Source organism: Thalassophryne amazonica, chromosome 5, assembly GCF_902500255.1.
Source record: "Thalassophryne amazonica chromosome 5, fThaAma1.1, whole genome shotgun sequence".
NCBI lineage: Eukaryota > Metazoa > Chordata > Actinopteri > Batrachoidiformes > Batrachoididae > Thalassophryne > Thalassophryne amazonica.
In genome coordinates this window covers 88927402-88952213 of record NC_047107.1, presented here as the reverse complement: position 1 = coordinate 88952213, position 24812 = coordinate 88927402, and the positions used below count along the sequence as shown (strand labels likewise).

Below are 24812 nucleotides of genomic sequence, written 5' to 3'. Positions count from 1 at the left end.
CCAAACACAGTCAGTGCCAGAAATTACCATGTGCCAATAAAAATGATATCTGTAGTGTCAAACTGATTTTGGTGTCATGCAGTTTTCCAGAATGCTTTAGCCAATGCTCAGAACAGTTGTCTCATGCCAGTTGTCTGTACCCAACAGCTCCGTACTGCTCAAAGCATTTTGAGTTCAATCAACCCACCACAAGATGGCACTTATAGTTACTAAAATTCTTCGAGCATTGGACTGAGTGTAACAGTAAATATAAAACAAAAAGGCTGAAATGCATTGTGGCATAGTCTCCCAGTAGTGGTTTTTGGTACGGGCAAACCGTGCAGTCGCCCGGGCCGGCATTTATAGGGGGTGCGGCAGCCGCAGCACCGTGGGCACGAGCACAAAAAAAAAAAAAAGAAAAGAAAAAAAAACCCACCGCAAAGCGGTTTTCTTGTCAATATGTGTGGAATTGGCAAACTGGCCCCCCCGTATAGGCGCCCTTGCTTGCTGAGAGATACAGAGTATGAGAAAGGTGAGTAGATAGTTCACCTCAGTTCACCTCTCTTTCTCTAATGGAAGGTACAAGGGGAGGTGGTTGGTGGGCTAAAGTCAGTTACACCTCGACTTTCTTCCAAATAATGCACATCTCATTCATAATATAAATACAGGCCGATAATTCCTGCACGTTTTTCTGAATTGTGTGAAATGGCTCATAAAAATAGGTGATATAAAGCAATTATGTGGTCACTCAGGTGAATTGGTTTAAGTCTTGACTTCTGGCCGTGAGTGGGGGTGGGCGATCTGTTGATTGTCGGATGCCAAATAAACAGATGGACAGAAAAGTGATTAGGTGCCCTATTTGGGAAAATAGAAGAGGAGAAACCAGCAAAGGATAAAGGTATGCAACTGTGTTCTCTCTGTATGATTACGGTATCCATGTCTTGGTTGTGGTGTAACACGTTTGTTAGCCTTGTTATGATGCTTGCTAAGTTGGTGTGCTTATACAACATTTTTTTAACTCAACAAACATCTAATTTCACAATAAAATTGTACTCAAAATGGTTAGAGATATTGTGAGGCTTTTTTAAATTATTATTTTACACACTGCTAAAAGATATAAACTGGACTTTGTCAGAGGGATGCTCTAATAATGCTAATACTACTACTAAGAATAATAATAATTGTAAATTATTTATGAGACATTATGAGGTAAATTGGCTGAAACTGAGTTACAGATAAATAAAATAATTCTTTAACTAGTGCAAACATAAATTTCTGTTATTTATGGGGGACATTTTAGGGGAGAAATCTCAAATATTACAGTAGTAATGTGTGTAAAATTAACACATGCTACAATAGAAGAATGACTCATACTTGCAACAAAACTGTAACAAGTTTGGTTATTATTTATATCCATCATTTGGGTTAAAGTTGAGCCCTGTAATTAACCAACAGAATTTTCATATCTGTAGGTAGTTTCAAAGATTAATATTTGCCATTTGCTACAACTCTATTTTGTGACAAAGCATAGTTTAACAAGTCATAACTAAAAGTGTGTCAAGTAGAGAATTCAAGGCATTAACCAAGGAGCTGATTGTTCCTCCCTGAAATACAGATTAGTAAAGCGTCTTATGACAGACATTTAACATGTAAGGGCATGTTTATTCAAATTAGCAATTCATGGATGTTTTGTTTAAGAGTTATATTGTAGTCTGCAGCAGTGGTGGGCACAGATAACCAAAAAAAATGTACTTCGATAACAGATAATCAGATAACTGAAAAGTTATCTTCGATAAAGATAAAACAATAAACCACCAAAAAATGTATCGGAAGTTACAGATAACCGATAAATTCCAATATTGTCTCTGGTACATTTACAACTACTAATAAAACAAATTTAAGTTTTAATGCCACAATAGCTTCTAGTAATATTAAAAGTAACAACAGACCCAAACAATGAGACCACACTTTCGTCTTTGAACATTCTGCCCTTGCTGGAAGCGCTTGTTTACTACAGAGCTCCCAGCACAGAGGCACTCTGAGAGCAGCCATAAAGCCAACTCTCTATCAATTACAATGCTCCGGTCAGGCGGAGGTCTTGAAAAATAAAGTCATGCTGACTTATGGTTTTGATTTATAAATAACATTAATACCAATAGAATAACTCCATTAATGTCAATTCTGTCATTTGTACAAAGTTAAAATATAGCATATATCTTTTAATGTTGAATAATGCACTAATTCTGAGGTTTTGTAACAGACAGATCGCAAAGGATTCTGGATAAAAGTGCCTCTGCTAAACACTGATTGGTTCAGTCATTCATTATGTAAACCAACACGTTAATGTGACGTCTGTCGTGTGTTGGTGTTTACAGATAAATGTGCTTTTGTAAAATATTCCATTTTTTTAATTTGTAAAAACAGGCATTTTTACGGAGCCCTGGAAGTGTCATCGCAAAATGTTTTGCATGTGAAGAGAATGTGCACACGTTTTATGATGTTCTAAAACGTGCTTTACACCGTGCGATATGATTTTTCATGCAGGAAGTTTTTGGACCGAGTTTCAGGTTAATCGCGCGTCCTGCATCGTGTAGTGTACATGGAGTAACAAGCTGCGTTTAACATCTCAGGACCACCTCCTGATTGCCGATCGTATGGTCCAATGAAAATCAAACCAGTTTGATATTATTGTGGTCGGCCATCGTGAGGGTATCCTGCTGCTGAAAAGCTACAAGCATCTAACCGCTTGCACTGTGCCTGTGCAAACACCGCAGAGCTGTCTTGTAATGTTATTTTATTTTTTTTATTTTTTGCTGTTTTTTGTTTTGTTTTTAAACTTCATTTGTAAAAAAAAAAAAAAAAAAAAAAAGCCATTTGCAAAGCCAAAAAGTTGATTTAGTGCCCAGACGCTTAGTACTTAGGGTGAATACTGCCATGAACACTACTGGCCAGTAGATGGCAGTAGAGGCCTTGAAAACAAAATTCCAGATAATCCCTGTCTGCTACATTTAAAATGCGTGGAATTTAACAAACACAAAGACAATAACGTCTATAAACCCAGAGAATATATTCACGAGAGTTTTAGGCACTAGAGTTTAATGCTGTTGCCCGTGGAGCCTGAACAGAGTGTCTGAAATGCAATTGTCCTGTCGTGAACATACTGAGATTACATCATCCTACCCATAATGCACTGCTGGGCACAGCATGTGCTCACCAAACCTTAAAAATTAGCACATTACTTTAAAACTAAAACATATATCTGATATTTTCACTTTATAAAACTTCAGACATGACTAATTTTAAATAACTTGTCCAAAATTAGTTTGGTTAAGATTCAAAGATTCGAGATTCAAAGATTTATTGTCATATGCACAATATAGAACATGAACATGTTCCCTGCACAATGAAATGTGTCTACTGCATTTAACCCAATCCTAATTGCCAGTAGGCGCAGAAGTCGCCATTAGGCGCCCGGGGACCAGCTCCAGATGTACATCCCTGCCTTGGTCAACAGCAGGGCTGAGCAAACCAACACCGACCCATAACAAACAACACACACAACACACAACACATGGGCCGGCCCGGTACATAAAACATATATATGAAAGCAAAAACACGAGGGAAAAGGAGAAAAAAAAAAAACTCTCATAGCTGCTGCATTACACAGCAGCAATGAGGAAAAAAAAAATCCCCATCAGCACAGAAAAACAATAATCACAGAGACAAAAACAAGGACACAGGACGACAACCGAGATTTGAAAGGACCAGTTTATCAGAACACTCCGGAGGCAGCCTGTTTGGCGCCGTCAACGGCCTTGTCCGACAATCCTGGAGGGGGAGGGAGCAGCCCTGTGCAGTCTGAGCAGTCCTGAACAGTTCTAACAGAGCTGGAGAAGCTGAAGGGAGGGGGGAAGACCAGGGAGCGAGGCTTAAGTGTTGATCTTCTGAGGAGGTTTTATCACAGCGACCTTGAAGTGCAGCTGTATTTGGGGAAGCCAAATGAATAGCCAGATTAGCAGACGCCTGAAAGATTCCACAGTTCTGAGAACAGAGTGGCTCTCGATGCATCTGAATGTAGAATGTGGTCTTCACAGACGGTCATAGCGGGTTTCCAGGGCCGCAATCCTGCTCGAGATGTTTTCCAACGCGCGGTTAACCCCCGCCGACTGCGCAGCCACTGCCTTCCCAATCGAATCAATCATGTAGGGCAGCCTGGAAGGACCAATCAAAGCTGCTTCCACTTTCTTGATTTTCCGGTAAACCAGCAAAGTGCCCGCTCCACACATCAGAAAGCCGGTCACCACCAAGCCGAATATGTACACATCTTCGACGTCCTCCACAGAAAGCATGTAAAGGCACATGACCTGCCATCTCCTCCACGAGTCCATCACGTAACCCATCACATGCGTCCCGGCAGGACAGGTCGGGTCCTCCGCCCCCGAATGTCTTGTAGAAAAAATAGTGTCAATTGCGTTCAGAGACCACTTTAACAGATCCATTTTGTCGTTTTCCAGAAGAGCAAAGCTGCAGCCTCACAGACAACACGCCACAGAAGCAGGAGAGATAAGGAGGGAGGGAGAAGAGAAAAGTGCGTCCGTCTCGGTCGAGTGCAAGCTGGCAAAATTTGAACCATAAGTTAAAAATGTATGCCTCTGGATGACTTAGGTGATATTGCCAGCATATCGGTATGGTGTTAAAGGAAATGATTTTTTTTTTTTGGCCATTTTTCCTTTGTCTACAGAGGATAGAGATGCTTTTCATAGAAGGAGCTCTCTTCTGTTAGTAGAGGGTATAACTGTCCATCTGTTACAAAACTTTAACAGGTAGGTGCTGAACTGATTTTAAATTTTAAAAATGCTTGTCGCTGTATAGCTTTATCAGTCTAAAAGTTATCGGAAGATAATTGGTCCGATAATGGTTTTTAAAATTATCTAAAAAGATAATCCAATAATGAAAACATTATCTTCGATAATTATCTGTTATCGGATTATCGCAACTGTGCCCACCACTGGTCTGCGGTCTTTTAATGGAAATTTCAGGGGCACTTCTAAAATATTAAAAATAATAATAAAATAATAGAAAATGGCTGTTTATGCAAATTTTGTGGGGATTTTTTTTTGGGGGGGGGGGTCTTGCCTGGAGGAGTATTTCAGTGTAGATCTGCCATTGCATAATATGAATACTGACAGACCCCTCAGGAAAAAAAAACATGGGCTTGCTTTTCAAATTTAAAGATGTCATATTGCACACATTTTCAAAAAGCTAACACACACCAGGTGTCTGAAACTAGATTTTACAATATTTACCAGAAAAAACAGGCACGTGTATGACGTGTCCATTAGGTCTCTAAGAAGCAAAGTGTTTCCATGCCTGTTACTTTAAATGAAAAGGAGCTGCAACTCACCAAGCCCTGCCTCTGTGACATATGTCCCTGAAATAAGCCATTTCAGGTCTAAATTTTGCCCATCATCATGGAATTACTATGTTCAGTCAGATAACTCTGAAACTTATTTTAACACGACAGACTTTTACAGTTAAATATGGTTGTGCTTTTTTTGGTACAATATGACCTCTTTAACTGAGATCAGGGGTTCACTTGTAGATGAGTGAAAACATTTCTAGGAAACATGATTGTAGTGCTCCTGGAAGTGTGGTCAATTACAGCACAAATAAAAAAAAAAAGCAGATTGGGAGGCCAAATTCTTTCAATATTTTATATTTTATATTAAAAAACCATCAAAGGGTGCAGTTAAAAACAACAATGGAGTGCCTTTGTGTGTGCAGCTCTATGGGACAAACAACTGTGACGGTCACAACTGTTTCCCATAAAAATTTGGGACTGATGCTTAAAGTGAAGAGTGTGTTTGGCGAAAGAAAACAACCAAGCAGCACCAAGGGGGAAAAACACACATATATATATATAAAGTTTCACTGTGCCATACCCCCCAACCTCCCTCCCGACCCCACCTAATCAAATTAATAAAGGATACAACCACCACAAGAGTGCGAAAAAAAAAATTCCTCACCATCCAATAAAAAAAGTGTGTATAGATATATATACACACAGACACATTGAACAATATGCAAAAATAAATAAACTCTCAGATTTCTTAAAATATTTTCTAGTCAGGAAGTGATCAAGTCTGATGAATGCATGTGGGTCACATGCACACACGCACACAGATTACATGTGGGTGAAAATACAGACCCCAAATTGTGAGCCCTAAAAGTCAATAAGGACTCACTGTGTCCCGCTGAGACTTTGTCCTAGTGCTCTGAAACGTTGAACATTACAGCTGTCGTCTGCTTTCTGAGCGATTTGATTTGGTTTCACACATTCAAAATGGACCATCGTGTCTTTTCAGATCAGCAGACGCACTGTGACAATAAAGTCGACGGCACACGGGTAAGAAAAAGATCTACAGCGTACATCAGAAACACACATCACGATTGTCGCAATCACAATACAGACGGCTGCCAGTCAGTGATTATTCTCATCATATAAACACTCTGGAATACCTTCTACTTCTATTATGTAGGTTTAAAAAAAAACAAAAACAAAAAACTGTAATGACATGGCATTTTTCAATAAATACTTTCTGTCACTCCAGATTTTTAGCTTTGAATGCTGCTGACATGCCTGGGTCCTCTTTGTCTTCCAGCTGTACGGATGAAACAGGTGCAGAAATGGCAGCAGCGGCGATTGGTTTGGTGAGCAAAGTGCAGCTGCCTACTACACTTAACATGGGTGCAAATTAAGGATAGGAAGGCGGAGTCTCCCTGAGTCTCTATGACACACACACCCACAGCAAAGAACTTTCAAATTTATAATTCCCCAGAATGCTTTTTTGAGAAAACTGATGGTCGAGAGAGGGAGGGGCTACTGGTCCAGAAATTTTTCTTGACACCAACACATTAAAGTCTGTGCACATGCACCCACACAACAGTTGTCAGTCAACAGTCACAGGATGATTCTTCACTGACGCCGTCACCACTGGCTGTGACAGGGAAGTGGGTAGAGCAAGTTTGTCACAATACACTTTGGCATGTCTGCCTGCGTGCATGTGTTTGTTGAATCCTTGCATGCACACATAGCTTGTCTCTTTGGGTGATGCGTGCGCGTGCACGCACACACACACACACACACACACATACACACACACACACAAACACGCACGCACGCACTCAGCACATATCTGAGTGCAGTAGTGTAGTGTAGCATGTCTTAGCAGATAGAGGAGGGTAGCGGTCAAACGCTGTTTTCTAACTGGTTGTGATGGTTGGCTGCATTCTGCTCGTTGAGGAGAAGCGTCGTCTCGTCCGGCCCATTCTCTGTGGAGGTGGAGTCAGTGGCCAGATCTGTAATGGTGGTGACAGTGGGGGGTGTATTTTGCGCCACATTGGTAGAGTTGTGTCCACTCTCGGGGGACTGGGGCGTGCTGTCCAGACGAGACGCTATCAAGCCGTTCTGGTACTGGGCCCGTGTGATCTGAAGGAGAAGTGAAACAAGGCAAAGGGAGGCAATCACGCAAGTTAGTTTGAATCTGTCCTATGACTTCTATTTGGTGAAAAATGCAGTCATCTGGGCAACTTTACCAAATCATAGCTGACATTACACACTCCGTGAGCTCCGGTGCAAATGTTTGATAATAAGATTTATAAAGCAAGAGACTTGAAGAGCTCCATTTCTCACCATTATTAATGGAGTTTGAGACAGGGTGAGGACTACGATGTGCTACACTTCATAACTGAAAAGCACTGTGCTGAATCACACAGCAAACAGCACAAACCGCATCCTGTCAGAAAGGCCCCCCATGTCTCAGAGTTCCCAGATTCCTTACCTGCTAATGTAAAGCACATCAGAGTCGTGCAGTCTTTAACAACATCAGACAGTGCTGGACTTTAGACATAGTTTTTTCTTGTCTAAGGTGTAAGTGTTTTCTGGTGACGGATGATGTCAATGCACTAAATGACAATTGCATTGGGTGGAAACTAGCACTGACACTTGCACTGGTCTGAGTGCTGCTTTACACTAGCTAAAACACATGTACCATGTTGTCATTCCCGTCTTCAAATCACAAATTTTTGTGAGAGTGCAATGACACTGTGTCGTCCCTGCAAAGCTAGCCTTTTGCAGAGGTTATGTCAGCCTCCGGGAAATGGGTGAATGCAATGGTCTGGATGATTTCATTATATTCCAATTTCAGCCTCACTCAACACATGACGATCAATTACATGCTGCCTGTATGAATGAAAGGACCATATTTTCCAGAGTATAAATTATTTCTGCTGTAAATCACAGGACCTCTCAAACTGGTAAAACAAACTGTGATTTATACTCAGATGTGACTTATATACAAAAAAAACAAACAAAAAAAAACATTCCTCACTCATTATTAAGGACATATATTCATAAAGGGATTTTTAATTAATTAAAATTAATTAATTAAACCACCAAAAAGAAACTCCAATAAAAAATTTAATAAACATACACTACAACAATCGACAAAAATCCTAAAATAAAGAGCTGATTAAAAAAATAAATAAATTCAAGCGGACTCACATTTTTATTATAGTGTTTCCAATGGTGTAGGTCAGCAATCAGTGTCCAGCTGACCTTTTCTGTTGTTCAAACTGTATCATATTTATCCATCTATTTTGATTATTTTTGAAATTTAAAAGTCACCCCCAGGGAAACATTGCATTAAAGTGCATATCACTGCTAAATGAAAGCTCAAATGAGTGACAACTTCTTTTTCTTCTTTTGGCTGTTCCCATTAGGGGTCGCCACAGCAGATCAGTCATTTCCATCTCACCCTGTCCTCTGTATCTTCCTCTGTCACACCAACCACCTGCATGTCCTCTCTCAGCACATCCATAAACCTTCACTTTGGCCTCCCTCTTCTCCTCCTGCCTGGTGGGTCCATCATCAGCACCCTTCTCCCTATAGACCCTGGGTCCCTCCTCTGCACATGTCCAAACCATCTTAATCTTACCTCTCTGACTTTGTCTCCAGTCAAAATAGTTGAGTAATATAAACAAAAAAATTGTGAAAATACTGATGTGTTTTACTTTTGGTGCCATATGCCCTGAGAAATTGTCATAAACATGGGGAATTTAAACTGATTTCACCTGCCACTGATAAATGCTCAGAAACGTGAACCTGTGAGAAAGGTAGACTTTGATGACATCATGTGATCAACGCCCACTCAGAGACATTATTGAACAGAATTTCTCATTCGGTTCAATAATGTCAATAATGTCAGGAATTTTTTTGCAGTTCAAAAGCGTTATTTTTTGTGGCCATTGACAGTGAATATGTCAAAATGGTGAACAGGTGTGTTTATTTTGAAGAGGAAAGAGGGAGTTTTTTTTAAGTGCCTCTCAGACAGACTGTAGAAATGAAGCCGAGTACGGCATGGGAATGGTCTTAAAAAAAAAAAAAAAAAAAAACGGATCCAACCATGGATTCTATCCTTTCCATTCATATGACCAGGAGAACTCTTAAAGCCTGTTGCGCCTCTCCCGAAAGCATGGCCGCGTTTGTGGTTTGTGCTACTGTGTCATGCCATACTAAGCTCAGTTGCTCATGTGGGACACCTGCGATAAAGCAGCATCTGTGATCACGGAGAGTCAGAGACAACATGACGGCAAGTGATGAAGGCGATTGCTGTTACCAGGAGGGCCGTGACACGGACCAGCTTCCAGCCGTTTCTGTTATCTGTTTGTGTACTGTGAACTAAGCTAAGCTACCAGGAGCGCGTGACTCTGGTGGCAGAACGCAGCTTCCTGTGGACAAATGAACAGCACCACACAGCTGAACAATAATTCTACATGGCTCTGTGTGTGAACACTGCTGGAGCCAATCAACAATGTCACTTTCAGGATATGTAATCATTATTATTATTCAATCTTACTGAGACTGATGCGATGTTTTTTGTTTTTTCTGAATACACCACTGGTTACAAAGAGGTGGAGACGGACACATGTTGATCACAAAATACAAGAATTTGACTTGAAAGGTCATATTGAAGGCATATTACATTTGTAAACAAAAAGCAACCCGGATTGACTGTGTGTACTGGTGTAAGTCGTGAAGTGAACTGTAGCTAGACCCAGGCGGAGTGATGTTTAGGCAGCTACAAGACGGTACCTGGGGTTATGTCATAATCCTTGGTCAAAATGGCTATTAATATGCCATGCATTATTCTGTCTTATTTTATCAGTTTTATCAGTGGGCAGCACGGTGGATTAGTGGTTAGCACCATTGCCTCACAGCAAGAAGGTCATGGGATCAGTTCCCACCTGTGGCCTTTCTGTGTGGAGTTTGCGTATTCTCCCCATGTTTGCGTGGGTTCCCTTCGGGTGCTCCGGCTTCCTCCCACATCCAAAGACATGCAGGTTAGGTGGAACGGAAACCTTAAATTGTCCATAGGTATGAATGTGTTTGTCTATATGTGGCCCTGTGACAGACTGGTGTCCTGCCCAGGGTGTACCCCGCCTCACACCCTATGACTGCTGGGATAGGCTCCAGCCCCTCCTTGTGACCCTTAATTGGATCAAATGGTTGAAGATGAGTGAGTGAGCTTCATCAGTGCCCGCACAACTGAAAGAGTTGCAAGAAATTCCTTATATCCTGGTATACCCCCGTTTGCCCATCAGAGGGCTCATTTTGCCATCACTGCTGAATAATACTGATAATAACAAACCTTGACAAACTGCAGGTCAGCGAGAGCTCGCACGTAGAAATCGGGTGTGTATTGCGGTGACGAGATGCTGCTGTTGAGCTGGCTGCTGCTGCCGCTGACCGAGATCGACTCCATCCGGTCCGCCCCGCTCATAGAGGTGGTACGGTTCAACCCACTCAGATGGGATGGAGACCTAAACTCTGCAAACATGCCATGAACGTACACGCACACACACACAGACACACAGGAAAGACAATTAATAGGTTTCACAAATTAAGCTAAAATTGTGTGACAAAATAACATCTCACAATCCATTCCCTAAAACAGAAAAGCTCATTCTATTAACTAATGAAAGCTGAAGTATGTACTTCTAAGGACTATTTGCCAGCGTACGACTCTATAGTCAGATCAATGGAAGACGCTGTGAGCACAAGATGCAGTTTAGGTTCAAATGGAGGTTAACAATGATACAAATGGATAGAAAACTACAATCAACACACAACATAACCACAGTTTTATCGAAACAAATGTGATAAAAAAGTGTGAATATAGGACAGAAAGGTTACAACTGGTTAATGTTTTTTCATCTGTCCACTGCACAAAGTCATCTGCTAGTGTGTGTAGCACATAACCTGTGTTTCAATAACACAAAAGCAGGTGGTGCCAGTTTCAAATGAGATACAATAACGCAGCAAAGCCCGACTGTTTGTGCATTTACATGCCTAAGGACGCCTTAGAACAAACACACACTCGCAGTTTTACAGCAATAGATGTGTTTAAACCCACCATTAGCCAGATTTAATGCAATTAGTATAAGTGGACACAATATTATAATTTTCTAAAGGAAATTTGATATGATATGACAGTTTCAAAATTCAATAAAATAATAAAAATAAAAGATGAATTAAGAATTTTGGCTGGGAAAAAAATGTCACAGAATTGAAAAAGTGAATTTCACTTTTGTTCATTAGGTGGGAAAACATCATAAAATGGAAATTAATGAAACAAATACACTTCCATGTTAGAGGATACGTTTTTAGTCACATGTCCACAACTAGTACTAAAACACACACGTTAAAAGAATTTTCAAGTTATTTTCCAACATGTGTTAATTCCTGCTGAAACCACAATAGCTGACACCTTTCTGGCAGAACTGTAGTTGTTTACTGCGGCATGCAGAGTCTGTTCATCCAAAAAACGTTCTGTGAGGTATGAGTGCACAGTGCACACACTGGAACATCGCCAGCTGCATACCAGTAGGTGTCAGTCTTCCAGCAGGAGGCCTCAGTGAGTCATAGGAAACGGTTTTACCTGGATATGTTAACTGCATTAGCTTTCAAAGAATTAAAGTGATCATAGTCGAGTTAGTGGGTAGCAACAAAACAATCTTCATTCTGTTAAGGATTGAGATATAATCATTTGCATCGTTAGATTCTGTAAATATGGAGAGACATTTCTGAGTGGTTTAATCTTATTTTTCTCATTAAAGAGAATGTTAAGTATAACTATTAAACATGTTTTTGACTTTCAATGTTTAAGTACAATTATTCAGTCCAGCAACTGTCTGTTAGCTGCAATCACTTTGATAATATTTAGAGAAATGTTTGGACCAGGTGTAGAATATTTACCTTTAATTTTTTTAGCATAATCTGGACAAAGAGGCAGATGTAATAATTTTTTTAATATGTTTCTAGATATATATTTTTACTCATTAGTCGAGGTTCTCTGCAACCATAAGCTTTTCTTTTTAAATCAGTTTATCATTTTGTACAATGAAAACCGATGTATCCAAGTCATTTATGACACTGTGCAACAGCTTCATGAAAGAATGATAGAATTCATGTTGAAATATGTTAAGTTATACTTACAGTACATCTGGAAAATATTCACAGCGCTTCACTTTTTTCACATATTATGTTTCAGCCTTATTCAAAAACATGAAAACAACATGAAAAAGTTTTTTTTTTTTTCATTTTTGCAAATTTATGTATATAAGAAACTACATGTACATAAGCATTCACATTCTTTGCTCAATACTTTATTGATGCACCTTTGGCAACGATTACAGCCTCAAGTCTTCTTGAATATGATGCCACAGGCTTGATGCACCTATCTTTGGGCAGTTTTGCCCATTCCTCTTTGCAGCACCTATCAAGCTCCATTAGGTTGGATGGGGAGCATCGTGCACAGCCATTTTCAGATCTTTCCAGAGATGTTCAATCACATTCAGGTCTGTGCTCTGGCTGGGTCACTCAAGGACATTCACAGAGTTGTCCTGAAGCCACTCCTTTTATATCTTGCCTGTGTGCTTAGGGTCATTGTCCTGCTGAAAGATGAACCGTCGCCCCAGTCTGAGATAAAAAGCGCTCTGGAGCAGGTTTTCATCCAGGATGTCTCTGTACATTGCCACATTCATCTTTCCCTCAATCCTGACTAGTCTCCCAGTTCCTGCTGCTGAAAAAACATCCCCACAGCATGATGCTGCCACCACCATACTTCACTGTAGGGATGGTGCCTGGTTTCCTCCAAACATGACACCTGGCATTCACACCAAAGAGTTCAATCTTTGCCTCATTAGACTAGAGAATTTTGTTTCTCTTGGTCAGAGTCCTTCAGATGCCTTTTGGTAAACTCCAGGTGGGCTGCCATGTGCCTTTTACTAAGGAGTGGCTTCTGTCTGGCTACTCTACCATATAGGCCTGACTGGTGGATTGCTGCAGAGATGTTGTCCTTCTGGAATGTTCTACTCTCTCCACAGAGGAATGCTTGGTCACCTCCCTGATTAGGCCCTTCTCCCCCAGTCGCTCAATTTAGACGGGTGGCCAGCTCCAAGAACAGCCCTGGTGAATCTGAACTTCTTCCATTTACAGATGATGGAGGCCACTGTGCTCATTGGGACCTTCAAAGCAGCAGAAATGCTTCTGTACCCTTCCCCGGATTTGTGCCTCAAGACAATCCTGTTTCGGAGGTCTAGAGACAATTCTATTGACTTCATGCTTGGTTCGTGCTCTGACATGCACTATCAACTGTGGGACCTTATATGTAGACACATGTGTGCCTTTAAAAGTCATGTCCAATCAACTGAATTTACTCCAGGTGGACTACAGTTAAGATGTAGAAGCATCTCAAGGATGACCAGTGAAAACAGGATGCACCTGAAGTCTATTTTGATATTCATGGCAAAGGCTGTGAATACTTACGTACATGTGATTTCCTAGTTTTTTACATGTTAATAAATTAGCAAAAATCTAAATAAAAATAAAACAAAACACTTTTTCATATTGTCATTATGGGGTATTGTGTGTAGAATTTTGAAGGGAAAAATTTTATTTCATCCATTTTGGAATAAGGCTGTAACATAAAATGTGGAAAAAGTGAAGCACTGTGAATAGTTTCTGGTTAAACCATAAACATTCTGCTGTATTTTAGTAGTTTAGATGTTTCAGGTGAAGAACTTGGATCAGGATTTAATGTAAGCAATACAGAGATGTACATGGCCAATGACTTGGTTGCAATTGGCATCTGGTTCTTCATGACTTCACAAATAATAAATAAAGGCTGTTAGTCCATAAACTATTAGCTAGTATGTTGTTTTAATGGTGTTGGTGTTTTTGAAATGATACTGGGTAAGTATTGAGCTACAGAAAGTACAGTGTGGCTAAAACATTGTTCATACTAAATATAAAATGGCACAACTTGTGCAAACACAAAATACAGTTTTCAAAGCAAGTTCTCCAATACCACTGCACACTGTGCACACAGATGCAGAAAAGGCATTTGCTGTATACCGGGCCTTCACTGTTGTAATATTCTCCAAAACAGTAAGAGGCAAAAGTGAGAAACTACTTAGAGAAACCAGACAGTAGTAGACACAAAACACTGACGTTGTAGCCAGGAGGCCTGGTCTCTGTGACTTTTTCCTAAAATAAAACAAATTTAAAATGCACTAACATCAGATCTTTATCTTGTGAAACACACAACCATATTGCTATAGGATGAAATTCACCAATCCCACTCCAATCAAAGTTTATGTATAAAAATCACTGCATATTAATTTTTAATTAGCACAATTTATGTTGTATAGTCAGTTTTTTCAATGGCCATGTGTTTCTTCTTGGGATATTGTGCTCTACCAGCATGAAGAACAACCACAAACTGAAATCTACATTGTCCTGCTCCAGAGATACGCTTATCACCCTCAACACGTCACAGCGTGTCATCAAACAGGTAGAACGTTCCCTGACAAGCCTTCCAAAATTACACAATGTGTGCACCATGCCCCTGGCACCCTTTCAACAACAGCAAATTAAAGATAAGATCAAGCTCCAAGACTTGACACACGTCTAAATGGGAAAACAATAAGAACAGTAGTGAATCTTCATAGAAGTCCCAAAAGAACCCATCTCCATAGTTTTATTCTTATTGATATACACTAGTTCAGCCATCCATCAAAGGCCAACTCATACATAGCTTGTTTGGCTCTGTCTGGATCAGGTTCTCCAGGTTCAGATACTATAGCTGCCCATTACCTGCCATCTCTCTAAAAGAGAAAAATCACACTCATCTACAGCACTGCAAACCAGACAACTGTTGAACTGTTAAAACTACAAAAAAAAAGTGGGCCAAAATTCTTCCACAGCAACGGTAAAGTTACCACAAGCACTTGCTGTTATTGTTGGTGAAGGACGCTCTACAGTCTATGATGTATAAAGGAAAATTACATTTTCATACTGTTGATGTAGGCATTTGGTCACTTTTTACCTTCAGTAAGTTAAATGAGTATTAGCTTTGTCATGAAGCAGAAAGAGGCTATTGCAATGGCCAGGGTTATCAGGTTTTTTGTTTTTTTTTTAATGTCTGTGGTACTATCTCCAAATCGCAAATATCCATTTCAATCAAACTTGGTGGATTAACTCAGTGGACAGTCTTCTTAAAAACATATTAATGACCATATTCCAGGAACTAAATGAGATAATGAAACCTGAGTTTCTGCTTTGGTTTCTCCTCTCACTGGACGAACAAATATAGTCGAACTCTGACTCCAGTGATGACGTCAAGCAAAGTAGATCGCTTAGCTGGTGACGGTGAGGCACCGCCAACGTCTGGATGCTTTGCTTAGAAAAATGTATTTTGTGTTTACTCCGATCATTTTTGCCTCATAACTTTGTATTATGGCTTGACATGCAGCCATGTATCAAATACACAATTTAAAAGGGGAGCAGGTTCATGTCACTGTACAACAGTCCTGCACAAGACAAGTGTCAACCTACTGTAAAATTGGAAAATAAAAGCACTGTATTTAGAACTGGTCATTTCTAATAAGGAAAGATATGAAATGAAGGCTTTACGACACACAAAAAAGCTACAATTTATTTGTGATGTTACAATTCTAGAGTCTCTGTAGCTATGGTTAATGCTACATCATGAAAGAAGAGGATAGGACAATTAGGCTGTACCCCAGTAGCACCTTTTCCTTGCCATTGATGTAACTGAACTAACAGAGCTTCAGTGTGAAACAAAGGAATTAATCATGTGAAGTTATTAGGATACATGAGGAGTATCCAGGTCTCAACTTACTTTCTGCTGTCCTATCCTCCTCTTTTCATATAGGTGATGTTATGTTATTACTTTCTGTGGTCAAATGCCCTTCCAGTTGGCTCTGTTATCATTTTGCCCAACATAACATTTGATCAACCTGCTTGCTGTTTGAGAAGATGATTGGTATCCATCTCAGCTCTGTGCCTTCAGTACATTGCAGTTCCCCTCATGAGGTAATGCTGTAGTGGAGGTGTTAATGTTTCTGGCCAGGATCATCTCAAAATCTTGATGATCCTGGTCCCCCATATTTAATGATAATGATGAAAATCCAATCCAGTACATAAACACTGAAGAAACAAACAGTTCTCTACTACACCATCTCACTGCAGCTTCATAGTTCTTTTTAATCTTTTGTCAAGTCCACTTAATCTACTTTAATTTTGTTGACATTGCTCCCCAGTTGTCACAGCACCTTTTTCATGGTCAACCTTATGTAAAAACTCTTCTGAGATCCCTCCTATGGATACAAATAGGGGTTTAAAAAATCCTAACAACAGGTTACACATGCTGTCCAATTGGGCAAGCTGTCTTCTGGCTCTGCATCTGACCTGCTCGATATCACTGTTGCAGTTTGATAACTGAGTGAAGAATTTTTATACACTAAAAATACAACACAGAGATTCCAAATAAAAGTACTTCTGCATTCACATGTTGGCAATTTAGGGCAAACTAGCAGCTGTATGTTTCATTGCTTATAATAAGAGGACAAAAGATGTTTCCACCATAGCCGGGTGTGAGAGTAGCAGCTGCACACCGCATCAGCACGTGCCTTCAAGATTTGGATTTGGGGAAATTGTTTTCCATTTACATGATTATGAAGAGTCCCTTTAAGGTTATGCAGCTACTCTAAATGTGATCTTCATGTACAACCCCAATTCCAATGAAGCTGGGACGTTGTGTAAAATGTAAATAAAAACAGAATACAATGATTTGCAAATCCTCTTCAACCTACAGTATGTTAAACTGAATACACCACAAAGAGAAGATATTTATTGTTTAAACTGATAAACTTTATTGTTTTTGTGCAAATATTTGCTCATTTTGAAATGGATGCCTGCAACACGTTTCAAAAAAGCTGGGACAGTGGCTGGACTGCAGGCAGGCCAGTCTAGTACCTGCACTCTTTTTCTACGAAGCCACGCTGTTGTAACACATGCAGAATGTGGCTTGGCCTTGTCTTGCTGAAATAAGCAGGGACGTCTTTGAACTTTGCACTGGTAACAATCTGGATGGTCTTTTTCCTCTTTTGTCCAGAAGAAACAACATCCATGATTTCCAAAAAAAATTTGAAATGTGGACTCATCAGACCACAGCACACTTTTCCACTTTGTGTCTGTCCATTTCAAATGAGCTCAGGCCCAGAAACAGCGGCGGGGTTTCTGGATGTTGTTGATGTATGGCTTTCTCTTTGGATGGTAGAGTTTTAACTTGCACTTGTAGATGTAGCGAAGCACTGTGTTAACTGACAATGGTTAAACAAGTGTTCCTGAGCCCGCGCAGTAAGATCCTTTACACAGTGTCAGTTTTTAATGCAGTGCCACCTGAGGGATCGAAGGTCACGGGCATTCAATGTTGGTTTTTGGCCTTGCCGCGTACGTGTAGAAAGTTCTCCAGATTCTCTGAATCTTCTGATTATATTACGGACTGTAATAGAAGGAATCCCTAAATTCCTTGGAATTGAACGTTGAGAAACGTTCTTAAACTGTTGGACTATTTTTTCACACATTTGTTCACAAAGTGGTGATCCTCGCCCCATCTTCGCTTGTGAATGGCTGAGCCTTTTGGGGATGTTCCTTTTATACCCAATCATGAAACTCACCTGTTTCCAATTAGGTGTTCTTTGAGTATTCATCAACTTTCCCAGTCTTTTGTTGCCCCATCCCAACTTTTTTGAAATGTGTTGCAGGTATCCATTTAAAAAATGAGCAAACATTTGCACAAAAACAGCAAACATTAAATATCTTGTTATTGTGGTGTATTCAATTGAATATAGGTTGAAGACGATTTGCAAATCATTGTATTCTGTTTTTATTTACATTTTATACAACGTCCCAACTTCATTGGAATTGGGGTTGTAAAAGTTTAAAATGTGCTAAAATGTGATAGAAAGCCTTCTTTGAAACCTTTTCATAGCAAACATAATGGTAAAGGTACGCACATAACTGTACAAGATTAGGAACAGCTGCTTGTTTTTGCTGTATTATTAATTTCTCCTACCATCACGCCAAGATGTCTGCAGTCAAAAAGACATCCTGAGCTGAAAAACAAAAAGGCACTGAGGGGAGGTGTCTTCAATCCCTGAATACATGTCATAGAATGTGACCAGAGATTTGACAGTTTGACCTACAACACCCACCCAATCCCCAGCCCGACCCATCAATGAGGTTAAAGGACCCAGACATGCCGGAGGTTACCTGGCAACCGAGAGAACAGAGAAAACCTCTTAAAGGAGAGGAGGCGAGGATGAGGTGCAGCCACTGAGAGGAGGAAGGGAACAAGAGGTGATTGATGGGATAAAAGGAGGGGGAGACCAGTTGAGACAGAGAGACAGTTCTGTTTCCAGACTGGCAGATCAGGCAACACTGGTAACTGTCTATGTGAAGAGCATCTTTTCAGCCGTTTTCCTTCATACATGCTCATAACATATACGTCACTATGCAGGTTCTTCATCTGCTCTAATGTTTTACAAGCACAATTCAACATTTTGGAATCACCCTTATTTTTATTGGGGAAATGGGGAAATGAATCAAAACGACTCATCTCTTTCCACCTGAAATACCTGAAAGAATGAGCTGCTCTCCTGACTGTTCAGAAGAAAAAGGGTTGAGAATAGGAAGGGAGAGAAAGAGAGCACTGGACTCAGTGACTTAAAAAAGCAAAAACACAATAAACATTATTATTGGTGTTTGGTGGTCAGATTGCAGTCTGGTAGTGTTTGACCACATGAAAGTGCAGGAGTAAATGCAACCAAAATGCATTGAGAGGACAGTTTGGATCAGTCAAACTGACCACACTGAACAAGAGCTATCGCATTCTGACATTTTACCACTAAGGGGCAGTATAGAGCTGTGGATCCATCACTGCAGATGGGCACAGAGCAGAGCCATTCACAAAAGTAACCCTACCCAGGAGAGGAGAAGACAACAGAGGGCATAAGCGCATTGAACTTACCCAGCGTGGGAGCACTGAGCGCCATGACGCCATAAAAAGAGAAAGGTCCCGTCTCAAACTTCATGTTCTCGTTGCCAGCCTCAACCTCAACCCGCCCCTAATAGAAATAAGAGCAACAACAAAATGCACATTAATATGTGACAGAAACATTGTCAAAGTCTACGGGTTCCAGACTTCAGGAAACTATCGCCTTTAAAGGACTTGTAAGACACACACACACACCTTCAATTGCTTAAATCCCCTTTCACACCGGGCCCACTTCCAGTTGCTTACTGTGGTGTCATGACGACGCAGGTGCGCGCAGCAGGGGGCAGAGAGGACGTGAGGATGCAGCCTGCAGGTTCTCTTCTAGTTTATGTTTGTTCTTGTGCTGAGCTGTAGGTCTGCGCTCTGAGCTCTGTTATAGTTTATCTTTCCTCCTTTGACCGCGAGATGTGCGTGAACAAACCGACCGTGAGTAAATGTGGAGATGTCTGGAGTTATACTTGATATGGACATGTCCTGTCTCTGGCAATCAGTCTGTGAGCAGGAGTTATGTCCTTTTTTATCCTTTTTTTTTTAAACACAGTGATGAGAGAGTTTGAGAGGAGAACAAGGAAGTAACTGCCTGCAGCCAGTTTTTTCTTTTTCTTTTTTTTTTTTTTTAATTGTTCACATGTGCGCACAAGAACGAATTGGTCATGAGTGGACTGAAGATGTCCAGACTTTTTACTGGATGTGGACATGTCCTGTCTCTGGCAATCAGTCTGTGAGCAGGACTTTTATGGACTTTATTGAAACACTTTTGTGAGAGAAGAGCGAGGAGCTGCAGCTGCATTCAGCATTTTTTTTCTGTGCTCTTTTTTGAGCGTGTAGTTTTACTGCATTGTGTACACAGTATAAAAAACAATCCTGTGTGATTTATACTTCAGAAACAATGGAACACAGCAGGAATCAGAAATTGGCATCGGGAAACATTGTTTTGTGAGTGTGTGGCTTCCAGTCACCTTGAGTACCATCCTGTTGCTCTGACTTGTGCTGAAACCACTTAATTTCTGCATCGAGCAGAGGACGCAAAAAAAATAAAAAATAAAAATAAACATGTTTAATTTTTGGCATCTGATTTGCTTCGTCCTTTATGCCCCTTGTGTTGTGGCGTTGAGCTACATCGTCTCAGCACTGGGCTGCTTCATCGCGTCGGGCGTCGTCATGATGACGCCCAATGCTACTCGAAGCAGTCCCGGTGTGAAAGGGAGTTACCCAATTAAGAGTCACGGGGTAAGAGCGGGGGGGGGCTGGGCTGGAGCCTATCCCAGCGGTCATAGGGCATGAGGTAGGGTACACCCTGGACAGGACACCAGTGTATTGCAGGGACACATAGACAAACAAAAACATTCAAACCAGCATGCACACCTACAGACAATTTAAAGTTTCCAATCCACCCAATCTGCATGTCTTTGGATATGGCGTGTTCTCCCATGGGGAGAACACACAAAGCCCAGGTTGGAATCAATCCCTTGACCTTCTTGCTGTGAGGCAACAGTACTAACCACTAAACCACCATGCTGCCCCACTGACATGAGCTTCTCAAATTAATTTTGTTTACATAAAACATTGTGGTTAGTGGCAAATGGCTACAAAACCAACTTCAATTCCTAAATATGATCAAATTAAAGCTGTCCAAATTATTTCATCTCCAACATCTTGAAACACCAATCAACCGAAACACCAACAACGAATGCAAAAGAATAAATCTGAGTGCACCTTTTATGAAAGAAAATAAAAATTAATAAACAAACACAGTGTGGGCTGAAGAGGGCAGTACAATCACACATTAACACAAGGTGGGATATTTATGATTTCAATGCATCATTTGGTAAGACTTTTTGTTACCATCTGTTACTTCCTACTTCTGGTACATAATTTAAACACTGATAAACTATGAATGTCAAAAGAATTGTTTTTTTTTTTTTTCTTGTAACTGTCTGTACACTACCACAACAGGTTGATGGAGGGCAAAAAGATATGCTTATAATTCAAGAGGATTTCACAAAAATATCACATGAAGTATTTAGAATTACAGCCATTTTTGTATACTGTCCCTCCAGTTTCACAGTCCACAAGTAATGGGACAAAATAAATATAATGATTATTTTTCAAACAAAGTGCTCAAAAACTGAGTGACCGCAAGAAGTAGACAAGTGAGGGAAGCCACCAAGACACCTGTGACAACGCCACAGGAGTTATAGGCTTTTCTTGGTTGTGACCGGAGAAACTACATTGTCCAAGTTTTGTCAACTGCATTGCAGTTTTTTCAGGATTTTCATACAGCAATCAAGAATTTATTCACAAACTACATCAATATAATACTGTTTTGGTAGTGGTGACATTCATACATATAACACATTCACTGAGAAAGCTAACAGTCCGGAGAAATGCATCATAAAATTTATCAAATTGAGATTTGATTCTCCTGTCTGCCTTCTGTCAAACTGCAGCTGAAATTTCATGTGTCCTTTTGAAGAAAATCCTTCTCTGTGCCACTCCATCATGAAGCAACCACAGAAGTAACACCTTCACTGTCATTTCAACTTTACTGTGGTGAAGTACATTAGCAAAATTACAAAACACACAACATTGACTTAATGCTGACGATACATGACTGCAGAGTGCAGGAAGGCCGACCCATTGGAGGCTCTTTGTCAAAGTCAAATCAATCATGGAGAGGTAGAAAATAGAGTGAAAGTGACACAGGGAGGTCAGAGCACAGGGTGAAGGAGGCCTCCGTGTTGGTAGAGTTGGCCGGAATCGGTCAGATGGAATGTGTGAACTGCAGCAACACAACAGAACAGTTAATCCACACTGTCATCCCTCCTTCACTACCCCCCACAACCCCCACAAAAGGACTGAGCAGATGATGAAATGTGAACAGGTGTTACAATAAGGCAAGAACAAGAGACAGTAGTTATCTCGCTGTCAAGACAGACCCTTGAAATTGAAGTCACTGAACTGGACCGACTGGTCCGTTTTCACAGAGTCACGTTCTGTTGCAAATTACTCCCTTTAATACAGGAGACTGGTGAGCTTGTGCTAAACGTTTTGCTACAGTATGCTGAATGATCTGTAGACTATCGTTTGGTCTGGTGATTACCAGAGGAACAGCCAATATATGGGACAAGAGAGATCCTGTTTGGGACAAACAATTTAGCCAGATATACCAGATGTTCCAGTTGGTAACCCTCGCTAGACTCATTCAGATGGAGACAGGTGTTACTTCTCAGAACAGAAAGCCAAAAGCAGCACATGGTAGAAACGGCTCTATGTCTGCACACCAGTTCACGCCGCCCGGCAGGTGAGCTGCCAAAACACCGCTGAGCCGTGAGGTGGAGGGTGTGGAAGTGCACGTCTGCCGTCCTCAAACCAGTGAAAAATCACGACAGGAACTTATCTAATTCTTCATCGGACAGCGCTTCTAATGGCGTCCCCATGAACAGTACTTGGCTTATGGTGTCCTGGATTTAGCTTTCCTCGTATCATGGACAAATTTTCATGAAAAGAGGGCGGTACATGACGTGAGACAATTCCGCTATACAACCGGCCAAATTATAAATGTCATGTGACATCCAACCAAATGTCGAGGACCTATTTACATGTTATATAAGATACATTCTAGTTTATGAGTATTCATGCTCAGGAAGACGTAAAGTGAACTTTCAAGGAAGGTGGTTTGTGTGTGTGTGTGTGTGTGTGTGTGTGTGTGTGTGTGTGTGTGTGTGTGTGTGTGTGTGTGTGTGTGTGTGTTTTAAATTATATCTGACTTAATATTGACTTTTTACGACTGAGTTACAGGAGTGAATACAACCCCTCGCTCCTGTGGCAAAGTGGTGGGTACATTACGTTTTTATAAGTATGTCCATGTAAAATATTCACATACTCAAATCATAAAGATCTACAATCTCCACACACACTTTTTGGTTAGTTTTCACACAGACATAAATGATCACATGCTGTTTGAATCTGAACTCTCATGGTTTCCATTACATTGTGATTTGTTGTTTGCTGCAAATACACCTTAAAGTCCAAAGTGGAGGTCTGAAATATGACCACCCTCCTTCATCGATTGGTGGGAGTGATAATGGAAATGACCATTATTCATTTTACTTACTGTCAGCACTCTGTGAGCGACCTTCTTGTTGTTTTTGGTCTCACATCTTTGGAAGTCTATTAAATCCTTACTTCTGACTGGTTCTATTGTCAGATTCCAGACACTTAAGTGTCTCAACTGATTTAAGAAGAGCGCAACTGGGTGTGTGTGTGTGTGTGTGTGTGTGTGTGTGTGTGTGTGTGTGTGTGTGTGTGTGTGTGTGTGTGTGTGTGTGTGTGTGTGTGTGTGTGTGTATGCTGAGGTCACATACTTGAATATATTAACCAAGAGAAAAGCTTTTGGGAATTTACAGCCAATTGTGCTGCACTGCTGGTGTTTAATTTAAAGGGAGTCACAGAGGAGAGTATGGGGCCATTATTGTAGCAAAGTATTTGCAAATGTGTATTTCGATCCACAAATGTGTAACCACATCCACAAATGTGTAAAAAAAAAAACTAAAAAAAACTGTCTGCAATTAGATCCACAAATATGTAACCAGATCCACAAATGTGTAAAAACAAAATCTGTCTGTAATTAGATCCACAAATGTGTAAAAAAAAATGTCTGTAATTAGATCCACAAATATATAACCAGATCCACAAATGTGTAAAAAATAAAAAATAAATCTGTGTCTGTAATTAGATCCACAAATATGTAACCAGATCCACAAATGTGTAAAAAAAAATCTGTCTGTAATTAGATCCACAAATATGTAACCAGATCCACAAATGTGTAAAAAAAAATAAATCTGTGTCTGTAATTAGATCCACAAATATGTAACCAGATCCACAAATGTGTAAAAAAAATCTGTCTGTAATTAGATCCACAAATGTGTAAAAAAACAAACAAAAACAAAATCTGTGTCTGTAATTAGATCCACAAATGTGTAAAAAAAAAATCTGTGTCTGTAATTAGACCCACAAATGTGTAATCAGATCCACAAATGTGTAAAAACAAAATCCATGCGCGTCTGAAAAAAAACGGGCCACTCGATTCGATGTGTTCTTACACGTGACATTTGCTACAGTTCTGCCAGTTAGATCTGTAAATGCGTGCAATGATTTGTGTCTGTAATCTGTGTCTGTAATTAGATCCACAAATGTGTTAAAAAAAAAAAAACTATTCCTGTAATTAGATCCACAAATGTGTAAAAACAATCTGTGTGTGTAATTAGATTCACAAATGTGTAATCAGATCCAGAAATGTGTAAAAAAAAAAAAATCTGTGTCTGTAATTAGATCCACAAATGTGTA

At 40.2% G+C, this 24812-nt stretch overlaps 1 protein-coding gene and 1 long non-coding RNA gene across 3 annotated transcripts in view; one reads left to right on the top strand and one right to left on the bottom strand.

Annotated features, from left to right (window-relative positions):
• The first annotated feature begins 5571 nt into the window (after positions 1–5571).
• On the top strand, positions 5572–5857 carry LOC117510915. Its single transcript, XR_004560842.1, has 2 exons — positions 5572–5612; positions 5644–5857. It is a non-coding gene; the product is annotated as an uncharacterized LOC117510915 (long non-coding RNA).
• Positions 5680–24812, bottom strand: part of LOC117510914 (metal transporter CNNM4) — a 76513-nt gene continuing 57380 nt past the window's right edge. Inside the window, exons 5-8 of one of the 2 annotated variants that reach the window (XM_034170813.1) lie at positions 19437–19533; positions 18680–18742; positions 10689–10867; positions 5680–7468 (exon numbers count right to left, since the gene is read on the bottom strand). In XM_034170813.1, the coding sequence (XP_034026704.1) occupies positions 7229–7468; positions 10689–10867; positions 18680–18742; positions 19437–19533 (579 nt within the window). In that variant the 3' untranslated portion in view covers positions 5680–7228. The remainder of the gene's footprint in view (positions 7469–10688; positions 10868–18679; positions 18743–19436; positions 19534–24812) is intronic. The other variant, XM_034170814.1, reaches the window with a different exon arrangement.